General features: G+C 36.0%; 2 protein-coding genes across 4 annotated transcripts; one reads left to right on the forward strand and one right to left on the reverse strand.

Moving 5' to 3' along the window:
- Nucleotides 1-248: 248 nt before the first annotated feature.
- LOC125194622 (uncharacterized) lies at nt 249-19,732 on the forward strand. Of its 3 annotated transcripts, XM_089056101.1 has the most exons (48): nt 249-490; nt 2,369-2,528; nt 2,601-2,666; nt 2,809-3,037; nt 3,127-3,454; nt 3,558-3,671; nt 3,796-3,924; nt 4,051-4,239; nt 4,323-4,517; nt 4,629-4,766; nt 4,963-5,082; nt 5,159-5,409; nt 5,864-5,967; nt 6,868-6,962; nt 7,038-7,277; nt 7,518-7,727; nt 7,839-7,914; nt 7,994-8,061; nt 10,382-10,527; nt 10,681-10,789; nt 10,864-11,010; nt 11,160-11,207; nt 11,277-11,405; nt 11,502-11,741; nt 11,813-11,944; nt 12,032-12,117; nt 12,197-12,302; nt 12,406-12,501; nt 12,624-12,776; nt 13,856-14,038; nt 14,158-14,387; nt 14,525-14,648; nt 14,723-14,848; nt 14,961-15,005; nt 15,249-15,383; nt 15,462-15,551; nt 16,468-16,614; nt 16,698-16,826; nt 16,915-16,962; nt 17,042-17,188; nt 17,346-17,407; nt 17,994-18,147; nt 18,236-18,427; nt 18,507-18,611; nt 18,689-18,823; nt 18,959-19,189; nt 19,284-19,385; nt 19,478-19,732. In XM_089056101.1, the coding sequence occupies exons 1-48, from the start codon at nt 392-394 to the stop codon at nt 19,613-19,615; spliced, it is 6,726 nt and encodes a 2,241-aa protein (XP_088912227.1). In that variant the 5' UTR covers nt 249-391; the 3' UTR covers nt 19,616-19,732. The 3 variants fall into 3 exon arrangements, 2 of the variants coding, with proteins under 2 accessions (XP_088912227.1, XP_088912226.1); XM_089056100.1 differs by having other exon boundaries at nt 2,369-2,666; XR_016128676.1 differs by lacking the exons at nt 18,236-18,427; nt 18,507-18,611; nt 18,689-18,823; ... (1 more) ...; nt 19,284-19,385; nt 19,478-19,732 and having other exon boundaries at nt 2,369-2,666; nt 17,076-17,188; nt 17,994-18,080.
- Nucleotides 19,733-19,865: 133 nt separating this feature from the next.
- Nucleotides 19,866-20,953, reverse strand: LOC125194338 (protein transport protein Sec61 subunit beta-like). The gene is made up of 2 exons (XM_048092507.2): nt 20,801-20,953; nt 19,866-20,249 (listed from the first exon to the last, which is right to left on the reverse strand). The coding sequence occupies exon 2, from the start codon at nt 20,245-20,247 to the stop codon at nt 19,993-19,995; it is 255 nt and encodes an 84-aa protein (XP_047948464.1). The 5' UTR covers nt 20,248-20,249; nt 20,801-20,953; the 3' UTR covers nt 19,866-19,992.
- Between the last annotated feature and the right edge of the window lie 4,399 nt (nt 20,954-25,352).

A 25,352-nucleotide genomic window follows, 5' to 3' on the forward strand; every position in this document is an offset into this window, starting at 1 on the left:
TGGTGGTTTTGGTAAGGTATACCGTATCTATCCCCCTAGTTTTGGTGGTAGCATCTTATTAGTAATTCTAAATTGGCTAACAATGGACATAAATATAGTGGAACTATACGTGAGATTATTTTAGTCATATATTCCATAATTATCTATCTAGAATTGAGTCGTGGAATTGACTCTTATGAATCAAACACACTATATACTCAATATTGGGATACAATTTTGCAAATCGGACACGATTCAATTCGACATGGCCAAAATAGCAAAATCAGTACCGGGTCGGCGGGAACACACTCGACTAATCAATTAACTGCATAATTCATCAAGCCCTATCAATTTCTGTTCGTGAATCTCCTATAATTTACAGTGGAAAGGGTAATCTGCAATTCGCCCGAACATGGTTAGCTTCTCCTCCAAGCTTTCCCGGCAGATTAGCTTTCTACTGTACAACTTGAACGATTCCAACTCCGATTCGGTTTTCCAAGAGCTATGCAATGTACGCACATTTAATTTTGAATGTTTTTGCATTAAATTTTGTCTTGTTTCTTCTCATTTTACTGATGATCTTGTGTTTATACTGTCAAATCGTTAGCATTTAACTACGTTTAGGCATTGTGCGCGAGCTGATAGTGATTCAATTTTGCATATAGAAAGAGATAATAACAATATATTGCTGATACGAATGATGGACAAGAGATACAACTCCTCAAGAATTATCCAAAATCCATTGAACCAAATGTGATTACACATCTTAGCTCTGATCTATTTATCTTGTTTACTAGCTGCAACTCTTCAAACAGTTGCAACTTCTCTGCTTCATCTATTAATCTGTTATAACCAATTGTTCTTTACCTTTCTTCTTTCATTCTTTCTTAGGTTTCTCTTTCCTCTTGTGATCGTATTACAAGCCAAGTTTATATCCACTGTTTTATAATCGTTTGGTTTGCATTTTCTGTTCCAATGGAGTTTGTTTACGTCTAATGTGCGAAAATATGATATATGTGCTATGTTTCATTGTGAAGTCAATGTAAGCCTTTCTATCACAGTTCGTTATGCCTCTTACCAATACAACTTAATGGAAACTGTTGCTTTAATCATCACATAGTCCCTTTTTTACTGGAAAAAAACACTATAGTGTATTAAGTATCGTATATGGTTTAGGACCTTCTAAATGCTGATACATGCTCAATTTTGAAGCACAGTTCATAATTGATTCTGTTCTTTTTTTTTTTTTGGTTTTTAAAAATTACTCTATATACTTTTAATCAAGCAAATGATTCTTTCTTTCGTGTTTTTATTTTTTCATTTCAACAAGTAAAGACTGTGCACATTCATGTTGATTTTGATGCGTCAAATACTATAAGAATGTAGTTTTCTATGCTGCGAATACTTATTTTTGTGGTATTCACACTCTAATAATCGGAAATGATTTTGTTTGAAACATTTTTATTGGGGGATGTGGTGGCCAGGGTGTAGTCAGATAGTTTATTCTCTCTGCTTTTGGCATCAGTTAATAGTGGATCGTTTGTTTTAGCCAAGGCAAATGATTCCCGTTTTCTTTAATTTTTTTTTTGATGGAGTTAAGATGTATTGTGTGCAAATGGTTTTATCTTTTTGAGGTAGGTCTGATTTAGGATATTTTTTCTTTGAAAAGTAACAGAACTCCTAAAATAAATTGCAGTATTGACAAGATTGTGTTTATTCTCGTGAAGTTGTTTTGACTGTCACATTTCATTAAATTACAACATTAATCCTACCTGGTTGATTTAAATGAATTTTCTGAGTTTTAATCCTGTAACAACCATGTTTAATGTTATAAGCAAATTGACATAGAATACAGCAGTGAAAAATTTATCTTGAGATAGGTGGGTGTCTCTTCGTTCATGATCTGTGTTGATAACTTCATAGAAACTGTGCTCGTTTCTCATAGAAATGTTAGTTGTTACCGATGAATGAAATATGAGACCTGCTTTGACATTATATTTTGTCTTGTTTGGACACGAAGTAGCCATAGGCTGAATTATACTTTGGAATTTGGATTTAGATTTTCGTAAAAACTTTTGAGCCTGCCTCACCTTGTTAGCTACAAAAGTCAAAACAATGAGACTCAATTATTTTGATATTTTAATCTTTCAAGGAAAGAGTTAAACATGGTATTTCATAAAAGACGAGTGAGAAGAATGCCTAGGTCGTGCAATCTGGTTTATACGAGGTGCCTTTTGAGATTTAGTAAGTGATGAGACTTTGAACCAGTCCAGACTCCAGTATACAAAATTTGTTACATTTGTGTTTCTTAATTCCTGTTTCTGACACTGGCATTGACTTCTGCTATTACTTATATGCTGATTTTGATGTTATTTTGTTCCTTGGACAGTATACAATGGATGGAATGGAGGGTAGCATATTACTGCTCCAAGCCTGTTTTGACCACCTCAATATTTATTCAAGCAAGTTGAAGGATATAAAGCTGCAACCGATATTTGCTTCAATATTCAAACATGTTTTGAATAAACCTAACTTTAGTTCAATATTAAGTGAGTCACTTCAGTCTAAAGCCATCAATGACGAACTACTGCAGAATCTTTCTGATGCTCTACACTTGTCAGTACCTGATAAAATTGGAGTTGGTCTTGCTATGTCTAATTCTGAAGATCATGATACCAGGATGTGTGGTTAGTTATTCTCTTTCTTGTAGATATATTTTCTCGTTTAGTTGCAGGAAGTGGTATACATACAACAGTTTGTAATTTTATCTCCTTGGAATTCTTCTACATGTTCTGCTAAACCTATAACCCTTTTCTTGGCTGTATGTAGGAAAGAATTTCTGTTTAAGTCAGATTACGGAGTTGTGTGCCAATCCTGTTGCATTTGAGTCAACTGAGATAATTCAGCATATTCTTGTGTTACTTAGTCGGTCTGAAGGCCTCTCTAAGCATTTAGATTCATTCTTGCAAATGTTATCTCTTGTGCAACTGAAGGCCGAGACTCAATTTGTCATCACACCTTTTCTTCACGATGAACTACGTGGAGATAACTTCTTCAGGTGCTTTCCATGATAGTTCTTAGTGCATACATAGACTGGAATATATTTCGGAAACTACTTTTACCTTTGTGCTTGTTTATATGATGCAGACTGGATGAGGGGAGTGAAGATGATTTTGATGCTATTCTAGCAGAAATGGAGAAAGAAATTAGCATTGCTGATGTAATGTGTGAGCTAGGTTATGGGTGTACTGCTAATTTGTCTCAGTGCAAAGAAATGTTGTCTCTTTTCTTGCCTCTTACTGATGCCACAGTTGCAAAGATACTTGGTACGATTGCCAGAACTTATGCAGGTCTTGATAACAGCCAAAATGTCTATGCTACATTCCGCTCTGCCCTTGGTGGTAATAGTGTACTGGATCTGCCATCTTTGAATTCTTGGAATGTTGATGTCCTTGTAGATTCAATCAAGCAACTTGTAAGATCCATGCTTATAGTTTATCATTTAAGTTGCAACATGTTATCTATCTTCGCCAATTATAAAAGTTCCCCATTATTTTGGTTTGATTGTTTTGTTTCAGGCTCCGGGAATTAACTGGATTAATGTCATGGAGAATCTGGATCATGAGGGATTTTATATTCCTAATGAGGCAGCATTTTCATTTTTTATGTCTATCTACAAGCATGCGTGCCAGGTAGAAATTGATTATCAAACTATTTCCCTTCATCTATTACTGTAGGAATGTATTAATGTAAAGAATCAAGCAAGATATCCAATCTGTTATTCTAAATATCTCATTTGATGGTTTAACTTGTCAGGAACCATTCCCTCTCCATACTATTTGTGGATCTATTTGGAAGAATGTTGAAGGTCAGCTATCTTTTCTAAAAAATGCAGTCGCTGCACCACCTGAAGTTTTTACCTTTGCTCATTCTGAAAGGCAGCTGGTATGCTTTCTACAAATGTTAAGCTGTTTCCAAATGGACTAGTGACTACTTGTCACTTTTCTTTTACCGTTTTTCAATATAGTTATGCCATTTGGAATGAGCTTATAGTACTTTTTCCTTGTGCAGTCCTATGATGATGCTGTGCATGGGCATACATTGCATTCTGGACCAAATCGTGCTTGGTCATGTCATAATCTGCTGGTGGTTCTGTGCCAGCTATCTGAGATGGGCCATGCAAGTTTCATTAGATCTGTCATTGAATCTCCTCTTAATAACTTCCCTGAAGTATTACTTCTTGGAATGGCCCATGTTAATGTAGGTGACATCAGAAATTATCTTGATTTTTTGTTCTGCTTTTTATACGGTTTATTGTTTATTAACCAAACTATGACTGGTAGACTGCATATAATTTCATCCAAAACGAGGTGGCATCTGCTGTGCTACCAATGGCTCTTAAAAGGGCTTCTACAAGTGGTTTATTACACACTCTTTGGCATGTTAATCAAAACATGCTGCTACGTGGACTTATAGATACTGTCAATCTTGATCCAGACAGTGTCAATAGGATTTTGGATGCTTTCCAGGAAATAAAGGTTTTGACTTCTTACCAACCATAAATGTGCTATTTTAGTGTTTCTTTGATATACATATCCCATTGATTGTCAAATCTTGGCATCTTAATATATCTGTTAAATGTTTTACAGGCTATTTCCCAAGTACTAGATATGTTTCCTTTTTACTTTGGCATTCGGTTAGCTGTACTTGCATCTAAAAAAGACATCATGGACCTTGAAAGCTGGTTGAGCACTCAATCAGTGTCAAGTAAAGATGCTTTCTATGAGGTTAGTGTTTTCTCTTTTTAAAATCCCTCCCTGTTAAGATCCCTAAGATAAAAAGAAAAGCAAGTTGATGCCTGTGGTTGTGTAAAGAAATCATTCCTTAAGATATTATAGCCAAGACTAATTTTAGAATTTCAGTGCCATTTTGTGTCCTTTAATAATTGTAATTCCAAGATCTGGTCTATGTACATGCCTCCAGGAATGCATCAAGTTTTTGAAGGATGTTCAAATTGGAGATCAGGACCTCTCTCCTAGTCACTTTCAACCTTCGGGTTCACTTTTGAATATCTATTTGGAAGCTTGTCCCACTGTTTTAAAGGTATTATTGTGACATACATTTTCATCTCAGCCAGCTTGATTACTAGGATGTGACCTTTCACATTATTGCTGTACAGGTACTTCAGAGTCATGCTGGTGTGGTTTCTGCTAATAACTTGTATGAGGAAATTGAGAAATTGGATGTCTCTCATATGCGTGCTAATTCAAGAATGGAAAGTGCTGGGGGTTCTGATGTAGCTGCTGATAGTTATGCTGATGACATTGAAACAGAAGCAAACTCATACTTCCATCAAATGTTCTCTGGTCATCTGTCTATCGATGATATGATTCAAATTCTCACTCGCTTCAAGGAATCTCTGGACAAAAGGTACTTCCACCCACCCCTTTAAATTACAAGATCACCCCTGGTATGTTGCTTGAAAAGGTTCACACAACTTTGGTTTATAGATTTAAAATTGTGGTTGTTTGTGATGAATATGTTGATGCCACTAAACCAGACCTTCACTTTGCTGATCATGTTGTTTCTCTCGAGCTATTATTCTGATTTTATTAGTGGAATCTATTACTCTACATCACCATGTTCCCATTTTGGTGGAATTTATATCTAAAAGATTGGTATCTTATTAAAATTAATTATAGTTAACTGAGCACATTATTGGAAGTTGTTTGTAAGTGATCAGTATTTCAAAGTTCTATATGTTGAATTGTAAGGCCACATACTGATGCTATGATTGAGAATACTTCTGGCATTTTAGCATTTTGGCATTTTGTTAGTTAATGCATAACTCTCTGAAGGGATGTGGTCATTTGTTTTTTAACAGGGAACAGTCTATATACAAGTGCATGATTGCTAATCTGTTTGAGGAATACAAATTTTTCTCAAAGTACCCTGAAAGGCAGCTGAGGATTGCAGCAGTACTTGTTGGTGAGATCTTATATACTGATTGTTCTAATATACTGAAACTATTTTTATGTTCAAATTAGTGCGATGTGTTGTCTGGTATGATCTGTGCATGGAATTATTGAATCCATAGGCTGGTTTTGTTGTTTGATCTGTGACATCTTGTGCCTCTTAGTTTGTCATTTCTTTTTCTTATATATGTTGTTGGATTCAGAAATTGTAATTTTGAAGTGAATTTCTTTGTATGAAATGGTAATTAATGGATTATGCTATCATATTTGAAATATTTAGCCAATATTTTAATTGCTAGTTAATACTAGTTAATATTTAAGTTGCTAATTGATTTTGGATAAGTAATCGTCTCCAGTCAAATGTGAATTATTGCCGTTGGCCGTCGAGTTTTGATGGAACCCTAAAAAAGGGACCATTTCAGGAGCGTTTTCATTTGTTCAGTATTCAAAAAAAAAAAAGTAATTGTTCTAGACCAAAATCATAAAATGGTAATATGTTTAGGACCAAAAATGGACTTTACTTAATCTAATATCAATGTATGGACTCTACACTGTTCAGATTTCTGCATATTTGATGGCAAGAGTTTTTATTTTTTTTTCTTTTCAGTTGAATTGATATGTTTGGTCAAGTTCCTCAACAGTTTAATTTGACTCTGAACATCTCTTATATGTCAGTTAGGTAGTTTTATGCAAAATTCTACATCTCTTATATTACCAGTCCTTTTGATAATTATATTTGATACTCCCCAATTCTGTTTTATACAATAAATTCTGTTTTACTGAGTGAACATGAGCAAAGATAAATAGTGTTGTAAAATACTTTCAACCTAACTATGCTAGTTGTAATGTTCTCCCATTCTAAAATTTTCAGCTTACTGATAATGTTTATCCTTTATAAATGCTTCTGCTCCAGGATCACTCATTAAGCATCAACTCGTGACTCATCTTATGCTGGGTATTGCTTTACGAGCTGTTTTAGATGCTTTAAAGAAGCCTGCAGATTCAAAAGTTCGTACCTTCTTAGGTTATCAGTTAATGTTATTATTGTGAACTTCAGTCTGACCTTGGTTTTATGACATTCAGATGTTTTCCTTTGGGACTAAGGCATTGGAGCAGTTTGTGGACTGTCTCATTGAGTGGCCACAGTACTGCAATCATATCCTGCAAATATCTCATTTGCGTGTATCTCATTCAAACATTGTAGCATTTATAGAGAGGGCACTTAACAGGATTTCTGCTGCTCATAGTGAGCCCGATCTTGGCCATAGTGCCAATACTGATCACCATCAGGGTCTTATTCAATCTTCTGCTCCAAATATGGAGGTATTAAACATAGTAATGTTATCTTCCTGTTAAGTAGTTGAACATGCATATGAGAAACAGTTGAATGTTTCTTAGAAAACATGACAAATGTTAAAGTGCTATCTGGATGTCATAATCTAAACGTGTCTCCCCACATGTCTGTATATGGTTTCTGGTTTCGCCTTGTCTATGTGGTTGTCGATAATATTTCTACTCCTGCGTGAACTCATGATCACTGCAATTGTGTCCTTTGGTTTTCAGATTGCAGGCCTGCCATTTTCTCTGATCGGATCCGGCAGCACAGTGTCTGGATTACCAGTTTCCTCTTTGATCCCACTACCACAGAGACCACCAAGCTCTCTAAATGAGAGGAAACCCTCTGTGACTCTTTCTAATTGCATGAAGCCAGCACAATCTTCTTCTGTGCAGCCTGTAATTGCTCCTTTGAACGGTACACCTACCCTTCCTAAGGCAAGTAATAGGGTCTTTGTCTACTTTGATGTAGTTCACTAGATCTCTTTCCTATTTGTACCTTGTTTTTTCTGTATTTTGTGTGCTAATATACTCAAACCCACAATGCAGTCACGCAGTGGCGCTTTGCTGTCAATACAATCTGCTTCGTCGAGTTTTTCACGGTCGTCTATATCAACCTCAGCAAGTAAATTATCACTTTTAGCTGTGCTACTTTTCTCATTGTGTGCTTATGTATTACATTAACATTGGGACTGGTGTTACAGAGTCTGTCTCTGCATTAAACATTGAGACCCTAGTTGCTGCACTTGAGAGAAGAGAAACTCCAATAGAGGTGATTGGATGTAGCTGTCTTATACTTTTTTAGTCTTTGTTTATACTTGATCCTCACCCTTTTGGTTTTCGCGTGCTTTTACTTTGGGGTATTTTATTCCTTGTTTATGGACCCCTTTCTTGAATGACTTGTAATTTTGTTCAGTCTCTCTGGTTACCTATGTGCTAACTTATAATTCTCTCATTCATCATAGAATAAAATGGGTTGCATTCTCAATTCATTTTATGTTTCTTGAATTATCAATCATTACCTATGTTCATCTAGATACTTGTACAATTATGATGAATGATGATTTAGAGATGACCCACCAATCCACCATGTACATGGAAGCTTATTATGTAGAACTGCCAGGTAAAGCCTAAATCAGACATATAGATCCTACATGCATTCATGTAATAATTGTAGAGTGGGGGAGGGTTATCAATGTATATATTGATGAGACATGATCATCATCAAGTCGATGTGGGACTAGAATGGGGTTTTCAACGCATCCCTGCACGTGCGGGTTGGAATGTACATCAGACTTCCATACGCACAGACAAAGAGATCAACATCGACTAGCGCCTATCTGACACCATGATAGAAATCCTGTGGTAATGGTGTAAGAGCGGGCCCAAGTTGGTGATGGGTTTCTTTGTTGAAAAAACATGTAGAAATGGGCACTCACACCCTTAAAAGGCCTTTTAAGGGGGTGACTTTCCCATTTCTAACAATGATGATGGCTTGCTCTGTCAGTTAGATGTTACTTTTTGGAAGTGTGCTCTCTGTAGTAATGATGTACCTTATGAAGTCTCAACTAGGGTTTAAGTGTGTACCTGGGACATTCCTTAGAACTCATTTTGTGACTGTGCTGATTGAATATTATGATCTGCTGAGCGTCAAAATAAAGGTAGACTAATATTCATACTTCATATGTTTGAATGCCACCTTCTGAAGTAAGTGAAAAATCATTGGTAATCCACTGATATGAATCATGACCTGATTTAGAAATCAATGTTTTGTTTAATTGCTTCTCACTGCCATCCTCAAAATTTCAAATATTTTTATTGTTTCCTTAAAACAAAGTTAGACTAAATTTTAAATTTCACATGCTTTAATTGCTTCTCGCTGCCAGCATGTACCGGTAGTTCAAATATTTAGCACAACATGACACCTTAATGCATAAATGCTGGTACATGTTACCACAAAATTTCCAGGCTTCTGTGCTTTCTGGTATCAAATAGTCATTGAAGAATTCTCTAAAGGTAAAAGCTATTATATTCTGGAGCATTGGTTACTGTCCTCAATCCTGGGTAGGACTGTAAATGTTAATTTCATAGTATTTGATACGGAGTGAAAGGTGGGTGGACCGTGATTTCTAGATAGTATGTCAACATAAGTAGCATAATGCACTGTCGCCATGATAACTTGGTTGAACACAATTAGGATATAACAAGAAAATAAATAGAAAACTCTTTCCAACAAGGGAAAGCCCTCTTTCCAACAAGGAAAGCCTCGGCTAATGCTGTTCAACTACAATGATAGATAAAAGTCATAATATCTCCAACTTCTAGGGACAATATACAGTACTTCGACCATGGAATTGCAGAAGTCTCTTATTCATGAAAATAATAAAGATAGTGATAATGGCTGCATAGAAACAACCCTCCATCTTCGCGTATGTCATTTATTAATGATAATGATAATGGCTGCATTGAAGACTCACCATTCCCCCACCCTTTCACTTGACTCTTCAATACACGTGTGTATCAATTCGCGGCCCCTCGGAAACAGCCTTGCCCCAAGGCTGGGTTTGACACCTAAACACTTAGCATTGATGAAAATGGTTGCATTGAAGACTCACCATTCCCCCACCCTTTCACTTGACTCTTCAAAACTCGTGTGTATCAGTATTTCTAAGATAATTTGGAGTTTTATGATGTACTCGCTCGTCCCGCTACAAGTGCTTGATTTCTTTTGAGCACGAGATTTAAGAAAATGATATTTATTGAGTCAAGTGGAGTCTGGAGAGATATTTATTGAGTCAAGTGGAGTCTGGAGAGGATAAAGTAGGAGATAGAATAAAGTAAGAGAGAGTAAATGTTTTTTGCTAAAAATAGAAATCAACCACTTGTAGTGGGACAACGAAAAAGGGAAATCTATCACTTGTAGTGGGATGGAGGGAGTACTTGGTATGTCCTACTTAGACTATATTCCGGTTGTATACGAATTATGTGCGGTGTATAGTCTGGCATTCTATTCCACTACCATGATGTTTGTCTAATCTGCTGTTTTGTTATTCTCTATCAGTATCTGACTCTTCCGTCCATGTTTGGAACAGGCTCCAGCTTCAGAAGCTCAGGACAGGATATCTTTTATTATAAATAACTTGTCGAGTGCAAATGTTGAGGTTAAAGCTAAAGAGTTTAGCGAAATTCTGAATTCTCAATACTATCCTTGGTTCGCGCAGTATATGGTTATGAGGAGGTAGAGATATAGCTTGCCAATACATTCTTACCTGAAATAGTTCCCTAGATGCAATTTACCTTTGGAGTTACTCTTCCTGTCTGGCATTTTGAAATAACATAGAATGACATCTTGAACATTTCGGTTCTTTTTGTCTATTATTATTTTTGGCAGGGTAAGCATTGAACCAAATTTTCAAGATTTGTACCTGAAGTTTCTTGATAAAGTAAATTTGAAACCTTTGAACAAAGAGATTGTGCAAGCCACTTATGAAAACTGCAAGGTCTGATTTTTTTTTACTTACTTTATTCATTTTGGAAATCTGGTGTTTATTCTTGGTATGTGTACTATGTCTAGGCTCTCTTGGGATCAGAACTTATAAAATCCAGTGTGGAAGAACGATCACTGCTGAAAAATTTAGGATGCTGGCTTGGGAAGATTACTATCGGAAGAAATAAAGTTCTAAGGGCACGAGAGATGGATCTAAAAGCTTTGATTATAGAGGTTTCTTTTCTTCTATTTTGTTTTTGAGTTCACTTCATAAATTTGGAGTTAAATTGTTTGAGATCCTCATGTTGCCATGATTATCTCATCTTCTTGATTTGATTTTTTCTGACATGTGGATATATATTATGTGCTGTATGCTTTTGCAGGCATATGAAAAGGGACTCATGATAGCTGTTATTCCTTTTACCTCAAAGGTACAATCTAATGTTTATTTTCTATGCATTTGTCAATCCAAGTTTATTGACTCCATGTGCTTGTATTAGATTCTTGTACCCTGTTCGAGCAGTATTGCATATGGGCCTCCAAACCCTTGGACAATGGGAATTCTTGGGTTGCTTGCTGAGATTTATGTAATGCCAAACTTGAAGATGAATCTCAAATTTGAGATTGAGGTGATTCTGTATACACAGATCTGGTTATTCTTTGCTTGCAGAACCCACATCTTAAATTTGGGATGATTTTCTTTGTTGATATGTCTTTGGTTTCAGGTTCTGTTTAAGCATTTAAGTGTTGACTTCAGGAATGTCACACCCACTTATCTTCTGAAGGACATAGTTCGAGAAGTTGAAGGTAATCCTGATTTTTTGAATAAGGATGTTGGATCTTCACAACCACCAAGAATGAATGAGGTGAAATCTGGAATTATTTCGACAATTAACCAAGTTGAGATACCCCTTGATGTTGCTGCCTCTCCCCATCCTGCCGGCCACTCTTGTATTATGCCTCAGGTTAGTGCTTCAGTTGTTCTATTTTGATTTAGTAGCATGATCGGAGGTTGATTTTGTGATCACGGTAACAGTATGCTGCAGCTGTCCCTCATTCATCTGGAACTTTGACTGAGGTTGAGAAGCTAGTTAGCTTGGGATATTCTGACCAGCTTCCTTCTGCTCAAGGCCTTTTACAAGGACAGTCACAATATGCAGTTAATCAGGTCTCTCCAGATTCCACTTGTATTTGCTTCTAATGTTTTTCTGTTTAAATATTGACTGATGATCTATTATTTTTTGTAATGTTGCAGTTTCCTGTACTAGCAGCTAATATTGAACACCAAGTGGTTGTCAATAAGAGGCTTCAGGCTTATGGCTTACACTTGCACTTTCAGAGGTCTGAATTAGTAACTGAAATTCTATTTGACAATGAAAATCATTAACTGTTTTTCAGTTACATGTTTTATTTGCTTCAGTGTACTTCCAGTTGCCATGGATAGAGCTGTTAAAGAAATAGTGTCTGGTATTGTGCAACGCAGTGTTTCTATTGCGACTGACACAACTAAGGAACTTGTCTTGAAGGTGTATTTCTTTCAAATTCATTGATTCTGAAGGGTCCTTTTTTCAGTAGTTTATATAACAATGCGAATTGTTTACTAAAGAAGTTATGTGTTTTTAAATGCAGGACTATGCCATGGAGCCTGATGAGACTCTTATACGAAATGCAGCACATTTGATGGTAGCAAGGTTGGCAGGAAGTTTTGCTCATGTAACCTGCAAGGTATAGATGACCTTTGTTTTATTACTTTCAGGTTTTAAAATGTTAATGATCTTTTGAATTGTCAGAACAGCACTTTAATATACCTTGCATGCTGATTGAAGAGGCCTTTTCATCACATTTAGGAACCTTTACGTGGTTCATTATCAAGCCAGCTCAGAAGCTCACTTCAGGGGTTAGCCATAGCAAGTGATCTTCTAGAACAGGCATTTCAACTGGTGATCAATGATAATCTGGACCTAGGCTGTGTGTTGATTGAACAAGCTGCAACTGAGAAGGTAAACTGAAATTATTATGAGTTATCTGTTGCTTCATTCAAATTTACAATTATGACAATTGTCTCTGGACAACCAATATTGATAAATATTTAAAAATTGAGTTAGAAAGCAAGTAGTATTAATAATGTTCAAACTTCAAAGTAAAAACACTATGTTATCGAGCTCTATTTTGTGAGTGTTATGATATGTAATAGTATTATATTATACTCCCTCCGTCCCATAATAGATGTCACAATTTCCTTTTTAGTTTGTCCCACAAAAGATCTCACATTTCTTTTTTTTGAAAAATTTCCCTCTCACATTAATACAAGTATATTATTTTCTCTTTCCACTTAACACACAAAACATCTTCTAAAATCTCGTGCCATTACTCAAGTTTGTCATCTATTATGGACAGAGGGGGCATTATTACACGAGAGTTGTTGAGATCTCAAGTTGAGCTGTTCGGAAAGAGTGCTCCTCCTTTTCTTTAAAACACCTAATTTTAATATTTTAATAATATATGAAAATGACTTGGTACTGCTGCTGAACAAGGTGCTCTTGACCAGGTGCATTTCTTATATTTCCCAGTCCTCTTACTCTCTCTCTTAGGTCTGTTTGTGGATGAAAAGTTAATTTAGGCTTTCTTGTGACTTTTTTTTCACTGGTAATTTTCATGATTTATTTAAAAAGAACTTGGAAGCCTTTATCAAGATAAAAGAAATGCATAGGTCATGCATGTTTCTGTGTCATGCAAGCATATGCATATCATGTCTGAAAAACATATTTACTTTTAACTCAAGTGGATGATGAAGTTCCTTCCAGAGTATATTAAGTGGGTCTTAAATCCTTATTGTAGGGCCGCATGAGTTATATGTGTGGAGAGTTACAAAGGTCTCTTGATATTTTCTATGTGGTGAACGTGGGGTCTGTTGATGTTTTCTCTGTTGAATGGGCTTTACTTATTAGAGCAATACTACTAGCAAATAACTGATATAAAAAATTTAGTTAAGTCTTGTGTTATTTTAGTCCATTTTATATGAGTTTGGAATTCATATTGCTTGTATTTCATCCTTGTTGCATTTTAACCTCATTTACAGGCAGTCCAAACCATTGATGGGGAAATGGATCAACAACTTTCTATTAGGAGAAAGCATAGAGACAGTGTTGGTGTTGCTTTTTATTATGCTAGCCTTTATGCCCAATGTCAAATGAGTATTTTACCTGAGGCCCTTCGTCCTAAGCCAGGCCACCTGTCTCATGCACAACAGCGAGTTTATGAGGTGATTCTTTGACAAATTCTAGGACATCTAAGTTGATTCACGTGGTCAGATATGTCTTATCTAGTTCATCTTTGTGATCTTTATTTGTATCTCATTTCCTTTTGTCATTTTGTTTGCAGGATTTTGCTCGGTTCCCAGGCCAGAATCGTTCCACCCAGAGCTCAAATGCAGTCCCAGTTGGCCACTCATCAGAAGGTGGATTGTCCCGACAATTTGCATCTACTTCTGGCAAAATGAGTGGTAGCATTTACTCATCTGGCCTTGTTAGCACTGGATTTGGTGCTATGCCCCAGGCACTGGAAATTGACTCTGATGAGATAGCGCCTGTTCGATGCCAGATTCCTGCAAGGTTTGTTTAGTTAATGGTTTTATTTGATTTTTATATAATTTATCAATTATTAGTTCTTGTTTTCCTATGAATAAGACCTGAGAGCAACAAAAACAAAAAGGAATCAAATTAGTAAAATTATGGTGATAATTTTTCAGTGTTCCCTCATCTCATATTTCAATTGGCGATGGTCCACAAACTCCAGAAAATGACATCATTCCTTCATTCCTTTCTGCATTGGACACTGGTATGCTACAGATAGAACCTTCCCATTCTGCAAAAGTGAGTACATTCTGTTTATGTATCTGTCATTGTTTGCGTGTGCACTTTTCTAACATAGGAATTCACAAATGCAGGAACCTGGAAATGCTTCACATCCTACTAATGCAACTCTGGCTTCTGAGCATTCTGGGACAAATGTCTCTGAGCCATTAGTAACCACTGGTGACACATTGTGTAACTACCAGACTATCTCAGAGAAGGTATATTTACTATCCGCCGTGCATGTTGTATGGATTTAACTCGTTTTGAGAGTTTCTTGTGACGGTATTCTTTATTTTGGCTTTTAACAAACTTGTAACAAACCCCTTTCAGCTAGAAAATCAGTTGGCTAATGAAGCGAAAGAGGTTGAGATTCAGGTAAAAAAAGGCTATGTCATGTTTATATAATTATTATTATTATGTGCTCGCCAATTCTACCCATGTCTTTAACTGAATTTTTCATTTCTCTCATACAAACTTTGGTTATAACTTATAAATAATTTGAAGAGATATCAGAGTTTAACAATCTTGTTGATGCTCTGGAAAAGCATGTCTGCTTTCAGTTATGTCCAAGATATAATACATTATATTTGAGTCCCTAACTATTTTCCTAATTTTCAGCTTACTGCAAGACCTGAATCCGCAGAGTCATTACAACAGCTGATTGAAATAGCTAAGAACCCTGCTAATGCTGGAAATTTGTCTCCTTCGGCTGTTGGTAAAGAAGAAATTGCACGAACCTCCAGGGACAAAAAGGTTCGCAGAAATTTCTTTTCTCTCACACTTGGTGCATTCCAACACACACATTCGCACTATCTAAAACCTTTTTTTTAGTTGGTGGAACCTGGGCTTCATGGGACAAGCAGGGAAGAATTCAGTGTGACAGAATTGGTGGATTTTGATGCTGCTGGTTTCTCTGAACAGGTACTAAATATTGGATCTACCTAGCATTTTATATTTATGTATGCAGGCAGCTGTAGTACAATGATGGTTTTGGAAGATATTTGATTGTTTTATGTATTTTATTTGTCATATGGGGAGGTTTGATAATGCTTCTGCCCTCTAAAACATACTAAATAATGGTTTTATCTCCCAACTCTTTCTCTTTGTCTCCCATGTCTTGTGATTATGCTTGAAATTGACATTGTATATAACCTACTTTGTTTTTATTCATAAAAGAAGGATGTGCTTTAGAGATTTTTCTCAATTTTATCTCCTGAACATAAATGAATGCTTTGGAATTTTTATCTACTGATAACATACATTGCAGTCCCAGCAATTTGTCTTCTTGTCTTCAAATTGACTTTCAAGCTCAAAAAAGGGCGCATTGGCATACACAGTTTAACATTTAACTGATTCCCTGAAACCTCCTTAACTGAGTATTCCCTCCGTCCCATTTTAAATGTTTAATTTCTTTTGGGAAATGTTATTTAGGAGAGAAGGTTAATTGGATTATTAAGTGGTGTCCCAGGGACCACATGTATACTGTTAAAAAAGTGATATGGCCCATTTGATGTTATCCTAAAAATAGAATGAGACATCTCGTGGAACAGCCCAAAATGGAGACGGATGGAGCATTTCGTAACAAGCTTTGAGGTTATAGTTACATTTTTGTTAATCAACATTAACTAGAAGTTCAAATCTTATTGTATTTTTCACATATGCAGGTTACTGCTTTGTGAATGCTTTATTTAGTAGAGATACTTCTCCCATACTACTCTGTTAAAGGAAGTCAGATCTTTTTCCTTTTTAGAAAAATTACAATTTTTAGTTGCCATGGGTTCCCCATTTTCAAATCATATGTTCTGACCTTTGGTTTTGAAATTGATAAACGACTTAGGTATTTGGGTTGTTTGCTGAATGGTACCAAATATGTGAACTTCCTGGAGCAAATGATGTGGCTTGTGCTCGCCACGTCTCACTCTTGCAACAGAGAGGGCTGCTTAAAGGAGATGATATGACTGATCGATTTTTCCGCAGGATTATGGTGAGCTCCTATTCCGCTCTTACGGTAATAAACGATTTAGTTCAAGTGTAATGGGTATTTTATTTATTACGGCCTGAATTCAGGAACTCTCTGTATCACATTGTCTATCATCGGAGGATATAAATTCTAGCCCTTGCCCTTCTACTCAAGGACAACCACTATCATTCCTCGCTATTGATATATATGCGAAGTTAGTTTTCTCAGTTCTGAAGGTAGCATCTCATATTGGTACTTTAGGGATACAGTCTCTGTAACCTCAGTCCTTCATACTATCTGTGTTAACTCTTTCAAACCTTCCAGTTTTGCCCTGTGGATCAAGGCTCGAGGAAACTTTCACTTCTGCCAAAGGTACGACTTTGAGATCAGAGCTTGATTGTTTAATGTTAAGTGTCTAGATTTTTAATCTACTCTACCATGGCTGCTTAAGGTTCTTGCTCTCACGGTGAAATTTATTCTAAAAGATGCTGAGGAGAGAAAGGCGTCATTTAATCCAAGGCCCTACTTTAGGTTGTTTGTTAATTGGCTGCTTGATTTGTGTTCATTGGATCCTGTATTTGAAGGTGGCAATTTCCAGGTACTGTATTTTGGCATTTAATTCAGCTATAGGATCATAAGTTTGCTAGCTTTCTTTTCATTCAGAGATTTCATTCCTAGCCTTGGTGTCTTTTTAACTAAAGCTATCTGTGTCGTACAACTACTATTTTCTAACTAAAGAATAAAATTATTTTCAGGTATTGACTACTTTGGCGAATTCCTTCCATGCAATTCAGCCTCTCAAGGTCCCAGGGTTCAGGTATGTGCGAATGGTTGTCTAATTGCTTCTATTGATCCAGGGAGAATGTATGATGTGGACCATAAGATAAACTTAAAATTACTTGCTGCTGTCTTCGTAAGAATTCAGCTTTAATTGTTTGCATATGGGATCTGCATATTGCTTTTGAGTCGCTTTGCTTAGCTTCAAATTGATTTGATTTTGGTTGAACAATATTATATTGCTCACTTATACAATTGACACAAACTCGCATCTATAGCACTCAATCTATTATTACATTCTGCTTTCCCGAATAAATTATACTCCTACTATATAAATCTTAGGTCTTTCACATCTAAGAATAACTTGTGGTTACTATTCCTGATTCTATTTTCTTCTGCCCTGAAAACTGCCTGGTGAACCAATACCTATGAACCAATTTTCTTCAGAATTTTGGAATATATGTTGTCATGAATGCTTCGATTTGTTTTGTTTGTTCTTTATTTTTATTGATGAAATGAAAAATCAGCTGCTTACTTTGAGGGATGATAATATTATTCCTTCCAGTACCATAGGGTTACCTAAAGCTGCTCAATTTTGTATGACTGACTTGTCTAGCTGCTTTCAGCTTTGCGTGGCTCGAGTTGGTTAGTCATAGAAGTTTTATGCCAAAGCTGCTTGCTGCAAATGCACAAAAAGGATGGCCATATATTCAGAGGTTACTGGTGGACTTGTTCCTGTTCATGGAACCATTCCTGAGGAAGGCTGAACTTGATGAACCGGTTTGTATGCAGTTCTTAGACTATTTCCATGTTCTCAACCATTATTGTATGTTGATATTGATGCAATATGAATCTTGTATATCTCTAGGTGAAATTTCTGTACAAAGGAACACTCCGAGTGTTGTTGGTGCTACTTCATGATTTTCCAGTGTTCCTTTGTGATTATCATTTCAGCTTTTGTGATGTCATCCCCCCCAGATGCATACAAATGCGGAATATAATCCTTAGCGCATTTCCTCGCAATATGATGCTTCCAGATCCTTCTACTCCCAACTTAAAGGTCCATAACTGAACTTAATATTATCTATTGCTTGGACTGTAAAGTTGGTATCTGAATGCCACATTATGTGATGATGTAGATTGACCTTCTGGCGGAGATTAATCATACGCCGAGAATTCTTTCAGATGTTGATACCGCACTTAAAGCAAAGCAGATCAAGGATGATGTGGACGAGTATCTTAAGGTAAAAGACCAGAAGCAAATTAATGAATTTCAAAACTTTTTCTGTGGTTCTTATGTTATAAGCAATTTCTGTTGCAGACTAGGCAACAAGGATCCCCGTTTCTCACTGAGTTGAAGCAGAAGCTTCTAATCTCTACAAGTGATGCTGCTTGTGCCGGGACTCGTTACAATGCTCCTTTAGTTAACTCCCTTGTTCTTTGTGTGGGGCTGCAGGTCTGTCATTCTAAATTCCAGTTCCTATTACACTACTGTTTCTTGAATATTTGCTATTTTTTCCCTGTTTACCTTGTATGTTTGTGGTCTTCTTTTTATTAATTGAAACAAAATATCATTTCAAAATGTTTTTAGGCTATTCAGCAACTGCAAGCGAGAAAACCCCCTCATGCTCAAACCATGGGTAATATGAGTGCATTCTTGGAGAGTGCTGCTCTGGATGTTTTCCAAACGTTAATAATGGATCTTGATAGAGAGGGCCGATACCTGTTCCTGAATGCCATTGCCAACCAATTGCGCTATCCAAATAACCATACCCATTTTTTCTCCTTTGTTCTTCTTTATCTGTTTGCTGAATCAAACCAGGTGCGAATTGTTTGGCTCCCTTAACGCTCTTAGAAATTTTGCTTGATCAAAATCTCAACATTGGTGGTGTATATATGTTGTCGTTTTGATGCAGGAATTGATCCAGGAGCAGATTACTAGAGTCTTGTTGGAACGTTTGATTGTCATTAGGCCTCATCCATGGGGTCTTAAGATGACATTTATTGAGCTAATCAAGGTAACATGTGATTAAAATTTTTCTTAGGTTTCATAAGTGTTTTTTTCTTCTCCTGAATTCCTAAGATGGGTGGTGCTTTGAACGTCCGACAGAATCCGAGGTATAACTTCTGGAGTAGGTCGTTTACGAGGTGCACACCTGAGATCGAGAAGTTGTTTAAATCAGTATCTTGGTCGTTTGGGGGCTCCAAACTTGTTGATGACAGTGTAGTACCTGACACCCTTCATTAAACAAACCTGTTGTGAATGTAAATTCTCCATTTCCTTAATATTTACTATCCCTTGAACATATATCTCAAGTTTCTTCTCTACAATTGAATCGTTTTATGAATTTCTCTATGTTGCTAATTACTAACCTTCAAGTGTGGTTCAATTTAACATTTGTTGTTATGATTGGGGAACGAAGCTTAGTCATTAAATTTAGCATTTTTGGCCAATAACAATATGGAGTGTCGAAAGTGCTATAAAAATTCAAGTTACATGCGTAAAATGTGGAGATGGATATACTATAAAAAAGTGAGTTGAATGGTTAAAGCAAAATTATCCCGAAAAACAGAATACATAAAATGAGTCTCTCTCCTAGAAAATTGAGGTAGAATCAGTGAATTCTAGTCTTTGCGAGCAAAGTAGAGTTTGCCCATGACATGAAGGACTGCGACAAAAGCTATGAAACCGATGCTCATAACAAGCACAACATTTGGGGAAATCTTGAGCCCAGGAGCATCATCTGTGTAGAATTGGAGCATTGTTCCACTTGCTCCACCGGCAGCCCCTCCTGCGCCGCCTCCACTTCTCCTCCTACGGAGGTTCGCTGCTGCAGCTGCTGCACTTCCCCTCTGAGGAGCCGCTCCACCCGTTGCCATTTCTGCACAACAACTTTGTTACTTCAATACAAAATTTGATTTTAATTACCAGATCTTATCCGTATATTACTTCGTCCCAACAGAGTATGCCTTGTTTCTTTTTTAATCCATCTCACGAGAGAATGCACTTTCAAATTTTGGAAACTGTTTATTAGCCTAAGACTCTAATTAGGTTAGGTGAGATCATTTCCTCCTAATAATATTTTAATTACTTTTTCTTTCTACGTCTCTATTAGCATTGAAACTTGTTTCCAACCAATTGTGCATACACAAAATTTGATTTTAAGTAAACGATATTACCGATAATTAGCAGATCAATATTCTGCAGGAGTATAACAAACCAAGTCATCCAACAGATTAATTACCAGATCTCATCCGTTCAAAAGCCAAACAAACAATTCGAAAAATGTAAAGCAACAACTGAAAAAATTGAGCAACAGGTATACTTGAATTCGCTCTAGAACCAGATTGAAATCTAATTCCGCCATATAAATCAAGATAATCAGAAAATTGGCAAAAACCTTGAGAAAGATTTAAGAGATTTAGGGCTGACCTTGAATTGAACTTGATTTTGTCTCTCTAAAGTCTTCGTAAATTCAGATCGATCGCAATTGAGGTGATACAAATTTGCCGTTATATATTGCTCAATAGAACTTCGTTAGGGGTTCGAACACATGCGCAAAACCAATCATATCCTGACACGTATACCAAGTCGACGGATCCTAAGCCGAGTCATACAAGGCGGCATTTTGGTTCGAATTTCTGAAATTATATATTGGTGGTATAATTGAGTTATTATGTTTTTAATCATAAATAATAACTCAAAAATCTCTTTCACAAATTACTTTCTCTCGGTATAATAATAATTTTTTCAGGAAATTACTTTGTCTCGGTATTTTCGGGTTTTTTGAATAATCACCAAGTAAAGATTTCCTATTCCATGTCACAAAATCATATTTTAAAGCATTATGTGACATAGTATATTGGATTGGATATACTACTATATTTTGTTATTTGACGCTTATGCTTGTCATACCATTTTTTCTATTTATTTTATAACCACAGTTCCGATATCACACAAAATTGTTTTTATTTAAATCCAAGTCACTAGCTTCTCTTTCTAGTTAGACTTGCTATTAAAATATTAAATCAAAATGCAAAAATCGAGTATGGAAAAATAATGCAAACGGAGTATTTAGTAAAATGTGATTGAATTGAGTTAAAGATAGTCAATGCAAAGTGCAGAGTATTTACATGATAAAACATACCAATACAACCATCTCTTTAATAAGTTAAATGTATATTAATTGAAAAATAATAATGTAAATCACAATAATCCGAATTTTGAAAACTTGTGAATAATTCTTTTGAACAAATAAACCCTAAGAAACTAAATGAGAATGTCATAGATGCATCACATTAAATTTTAACCAATATTTGAGTTACTATATATTACAACAATTACTCCAAAAAAAATTAAACATTTATTCATATATATAGCATAAATGATAAATGAGTTAAATGAGTCTATTTTTTTAGTGGAAAGAGAGAGTACAATAGTGACATATTGTATACTGATAAGGAAATTCTGAAAGAACTTTAACTTTCCCAATCACATAATTTCATGTTCCACAACAAAATCCATAAATAACTAGCTGATAAATAATTTACTAAATCCTTTATTTACTTTTTATTTATGTACTATTGAATAGTAAATGTACCAAGCTCCAGCTTCTGAGGTTATAAACTCCCACACATTGCTGTGAATCTGTCCATGCATTATTATCCATGCTAAACAACTGCACCACTACAGCAGCCAAGCAAAGCATTATCTCTAAAAGGTTTTGACAAATGACAATCAACCAACTTCTCATTAACGTAACAATGCATCAATCTTCGTTGTATAATCATCATACAACTTGAGTTCCACACAGAGGTATTGACTGCAAAAGTGCAAAAGTTCATTGATGAAAGCAGTAGACTTTTGTTTCTTTTCTTTGTTTTTTTTTTTTGAGGAGGAGATGGAGTCGTTTCTGATATACGTTTTTATCTCGGGTTCAAAATATTTAATCGGTTAAGAAAATATATTTGATTTGATGATTAATAAGATCCATGCTTGTCTGAGTTGGGCATTAGAGGAGAAAACTTTCATTATCGATGTGAGATCAAATACCGAAACAATTGTTCTCCAATGGATTGTATAAAATGAAAAATTAATTTCAATCAACATATCCTAAAACTAAAATTTCAATCACTAAATTTTTTTTAAGTACTAATTATACTCCCCAAACAAAAAGTGGGATTTATGAACTTTTCATGTTATGGTCACGCCCCAGATCTGTGCCATACTGGACTCAAGAAATAAATCAATGTCAAGACCCAATACAAACCCTTGCACTGTTCCTGGTTAAGCCCAATATTATATAACAGGAAAATTGAACAAAGACTTTCTACATCCAACAAGAAACATTTTGTGTTTATTTTCAGAACTATTGATAAGACAATTGTGTTTATTTTGAAGTATTTAGTACTAGTAAACCAAAAAAATTAATTTTAGCAATGGAAAGTATGAGTTTTAATAGTATTAAAAGAATTTGATAAAATAAGAGAGATATGGAGAGAAAAATTTGGTTAAGTATTGTTGATGAAAATGAAAGCCATCTTATTAAAGAGAAAATCTTTACAATTAATAGATAGAGAGTTAGAGACTAATTTTGGTATGTCAATGAAGAAATAAGACTATTTATTTGTAGTTGATAATATTTAAATTGCAAACAATTTAAACCACAACCAAACTACATCTCTTGCTATAGTAGTTGATTAGTTCGCAGCGGCGATGTGACCATTCCACCATCATGACGGCGGCAACAGAAGGAAGTTTGGGTGGGGGCGGCTCAAGAAAGTAGTATTAGTGAGATATAAACAATAGTGAACTATGTAAATGGTCCTTGAATTTCAGAGTTTTCACCTTTTCAATCTCTAGACTTTAAAAATATCTTGAGAGATCTTTGGACTTAGACGTAACCACATTTTGTTCTGTCTTCACTTTTTTGACATATTTATGGATCTAAATGGCCTCAAACCATGGAGGGCATTTAATTATTTTTGTAAACTACACTAATTTTTTCTCTCACTTCTTAGCTTTAAAATTACCCTGAGCGATCCCTGAACTTTGATTAATCACATTTTTATCCTTTTGAAAATATTTTCAGACCTAAAAATATTAAATTTATGTATATTTATGAATTACATAGCTAGTATTTAAAATATAAATGCTCCACATCAATTTTTTATGACGTTTCATCATTTTATAAATCTTGAATTGATTTCACTAGTTCTTCGAAATATATAATGCTTATTAATTTATATTTATGCATGATAACACAGTATTAATTATTTTATTTATTTTTTACAATTTATTCAGAACATGTCATAGATATATTATTGTCAATTATTAATTCAATGGTTAATACAAATTTAAATATTAAAAAAATATATTCAAATTATACATCCTCAATCCTAAAATATTAAAACAAAGCTACCGTATTGATTTTATTTAATTCATGAATATATTTATAGTTATGAATGTAGTACTTTATCTAACATTTTAGGTCCGAAAGTAGTTAAAAAGAAAGTGAAAGGATAAATAATGTGATTAAATCAAAGTTCAAGGATCACTTAATTAGGTTATTTTTGAAATTGAGAATTGAGAAAAACAAAATTAGTAGAGTTTATAAAAGTGCAGAAATGCCCTCCAAGCTTTGGAGGTATTTTGGTTAAAAAACATAATAAAAAATGAAAAAAAAAACAAATATATAATAACATTAAAGTTCAGGAATTATCTTTTTAAAACTCATAAACTAAAAAGGCGTAAACCCCAAAATGAATTCACTCTTTAAACAAAATACATGTAAGTAGTAGTATTAGAGCATCCGCAACGCTGCCTCGTTGCAGACTCGATCTCGTCTCGACGAGACGAGACGGCATCGAGACAGCGTTGCGGCTCCCGTCTCGTCGAGACGAGACGAGATGTCTCGACGCCCAATGCGTCCCGGCGAGGCAAGTCTCGAGCTCGCGAGACACGCGCCCGGCGCCACGTGGCGCGCGCGGGCTGCTGGCGTGACGCCCACTCGCCGACCCGCGAGTGGGCGTCAGATTTATGACGTCATAATTCAATTTTTTTTAAAAAAAAATCAGATTTTTCAAAAAAAAATAAAAATAAAAATAAAAAACGGTAATATTACCGTTGAACGGTAATATTTTTAATTTTTTTTTTTTTTATATATTCTATATATACTCTTCTCCATTCTCCATTTTACACACAAACACACATTTATTCTCTCATCTCTCTTTCTTTCCTCTCCAATCACTTCTATAAAATCATTCCTTTATTTTTTTCTTCTCCCAAATTTAATCAATTATGGATCCATTTGAGCAAATGCGTCGAATAATGGAAGAATCGCTAGAAGCAGATCGACGTAGGGAGGAGGAAGCCGCCGCGCCTCCTAGGCAACGCCGGACATACATCCACCGTAACCGGGAGGAAGCCGCCGCAAGGTTGGAACGTGATTACTTCAGTCCGAACCCGGTGTGGGGAGATATCTACTTCCGTCGCCGTTTCCGTATGTCACGCCCGCTATTTTTGCATATCGCGAATACATTGGCGGCACGGGAAGAGTTCTTCAGAGAAGGGTTCGGCGCTGTTGGCCGTCCTAGCCACACGACGCTCCAGAAATGTACTGCGGCGATCCGTCAGCTTGCTACTGGACAAACGACGGATGCGTTCGACGAATACCTGCACGTCGGAGAATCCACTGGGCGACTTTGTTTGTTGAACTTCTGCAAAGGCGTCCGGGCAGCCTTCACCGCCGAATTTCTGAAGAAGCCAACCACCGCAGATTGTCAGTTTCTGCTCCGTCTTCACGAACAAGTGCACGGATTCCCCGGGATGCTCGGGAGTGTCGATTGCATGCATTGGCAATGAAAGAATTGCCCTGTGGCGTTGAAGGGGTCATACACGAGCGGCCACAAAGGCACCCACCCCACCGTTATACTCGAGGCCGTCGCCGACTACCGGCTATGGATTTGGCATGCGTATTTCGGGG

The sequence above is a fragment of the Salvia hispanica genome, chromosome 4 (genome assembly GCF_029641045.1).
Source record: "Salvia hispanica isolate PSC_SH4W2 chromosome 4, Shi_PSC_v1, whole genome shotgun sequence".
Lineage (NCBI taxonomy): Eukaryota > Viridiplantae > Streptophyta > Magnoliopsida > Lamiales > Lamiaceae > Salvia > Salvia hispanica.

Bases quoted from the DNA above. Each gene is read 5' to 3' on its own strand.
- LOC125194622 (XM_089056100.1), top strand. From the start codon at position 392: ATGGTTAGCTTCTCCTCCAAGCTTTCCCGGCAGATTAGCTTTCTACTG. The intron at 491-2,368 runs GTACGCACATTT...TTCCTTGGACAG, and splicing joins TTTTCCAAGAGCTATGCAAT to TATACAATGGATGGAATGGA. The intron at 7,728-7,838 runs GCAAGTAATAGG...CCCACAATGCAG, and splicing joins GTACACCTACCCTTCCTAAG to TCACGCAGTGGCGCTTTGCT.
- LOC125194338 (XM_048092507.2), bottom strand. From the start codon at position 20,247: ATGGCAACGGGTGGAGCGGCTCCTCAGAGGGGAAGTGCAGCAGCTGCA.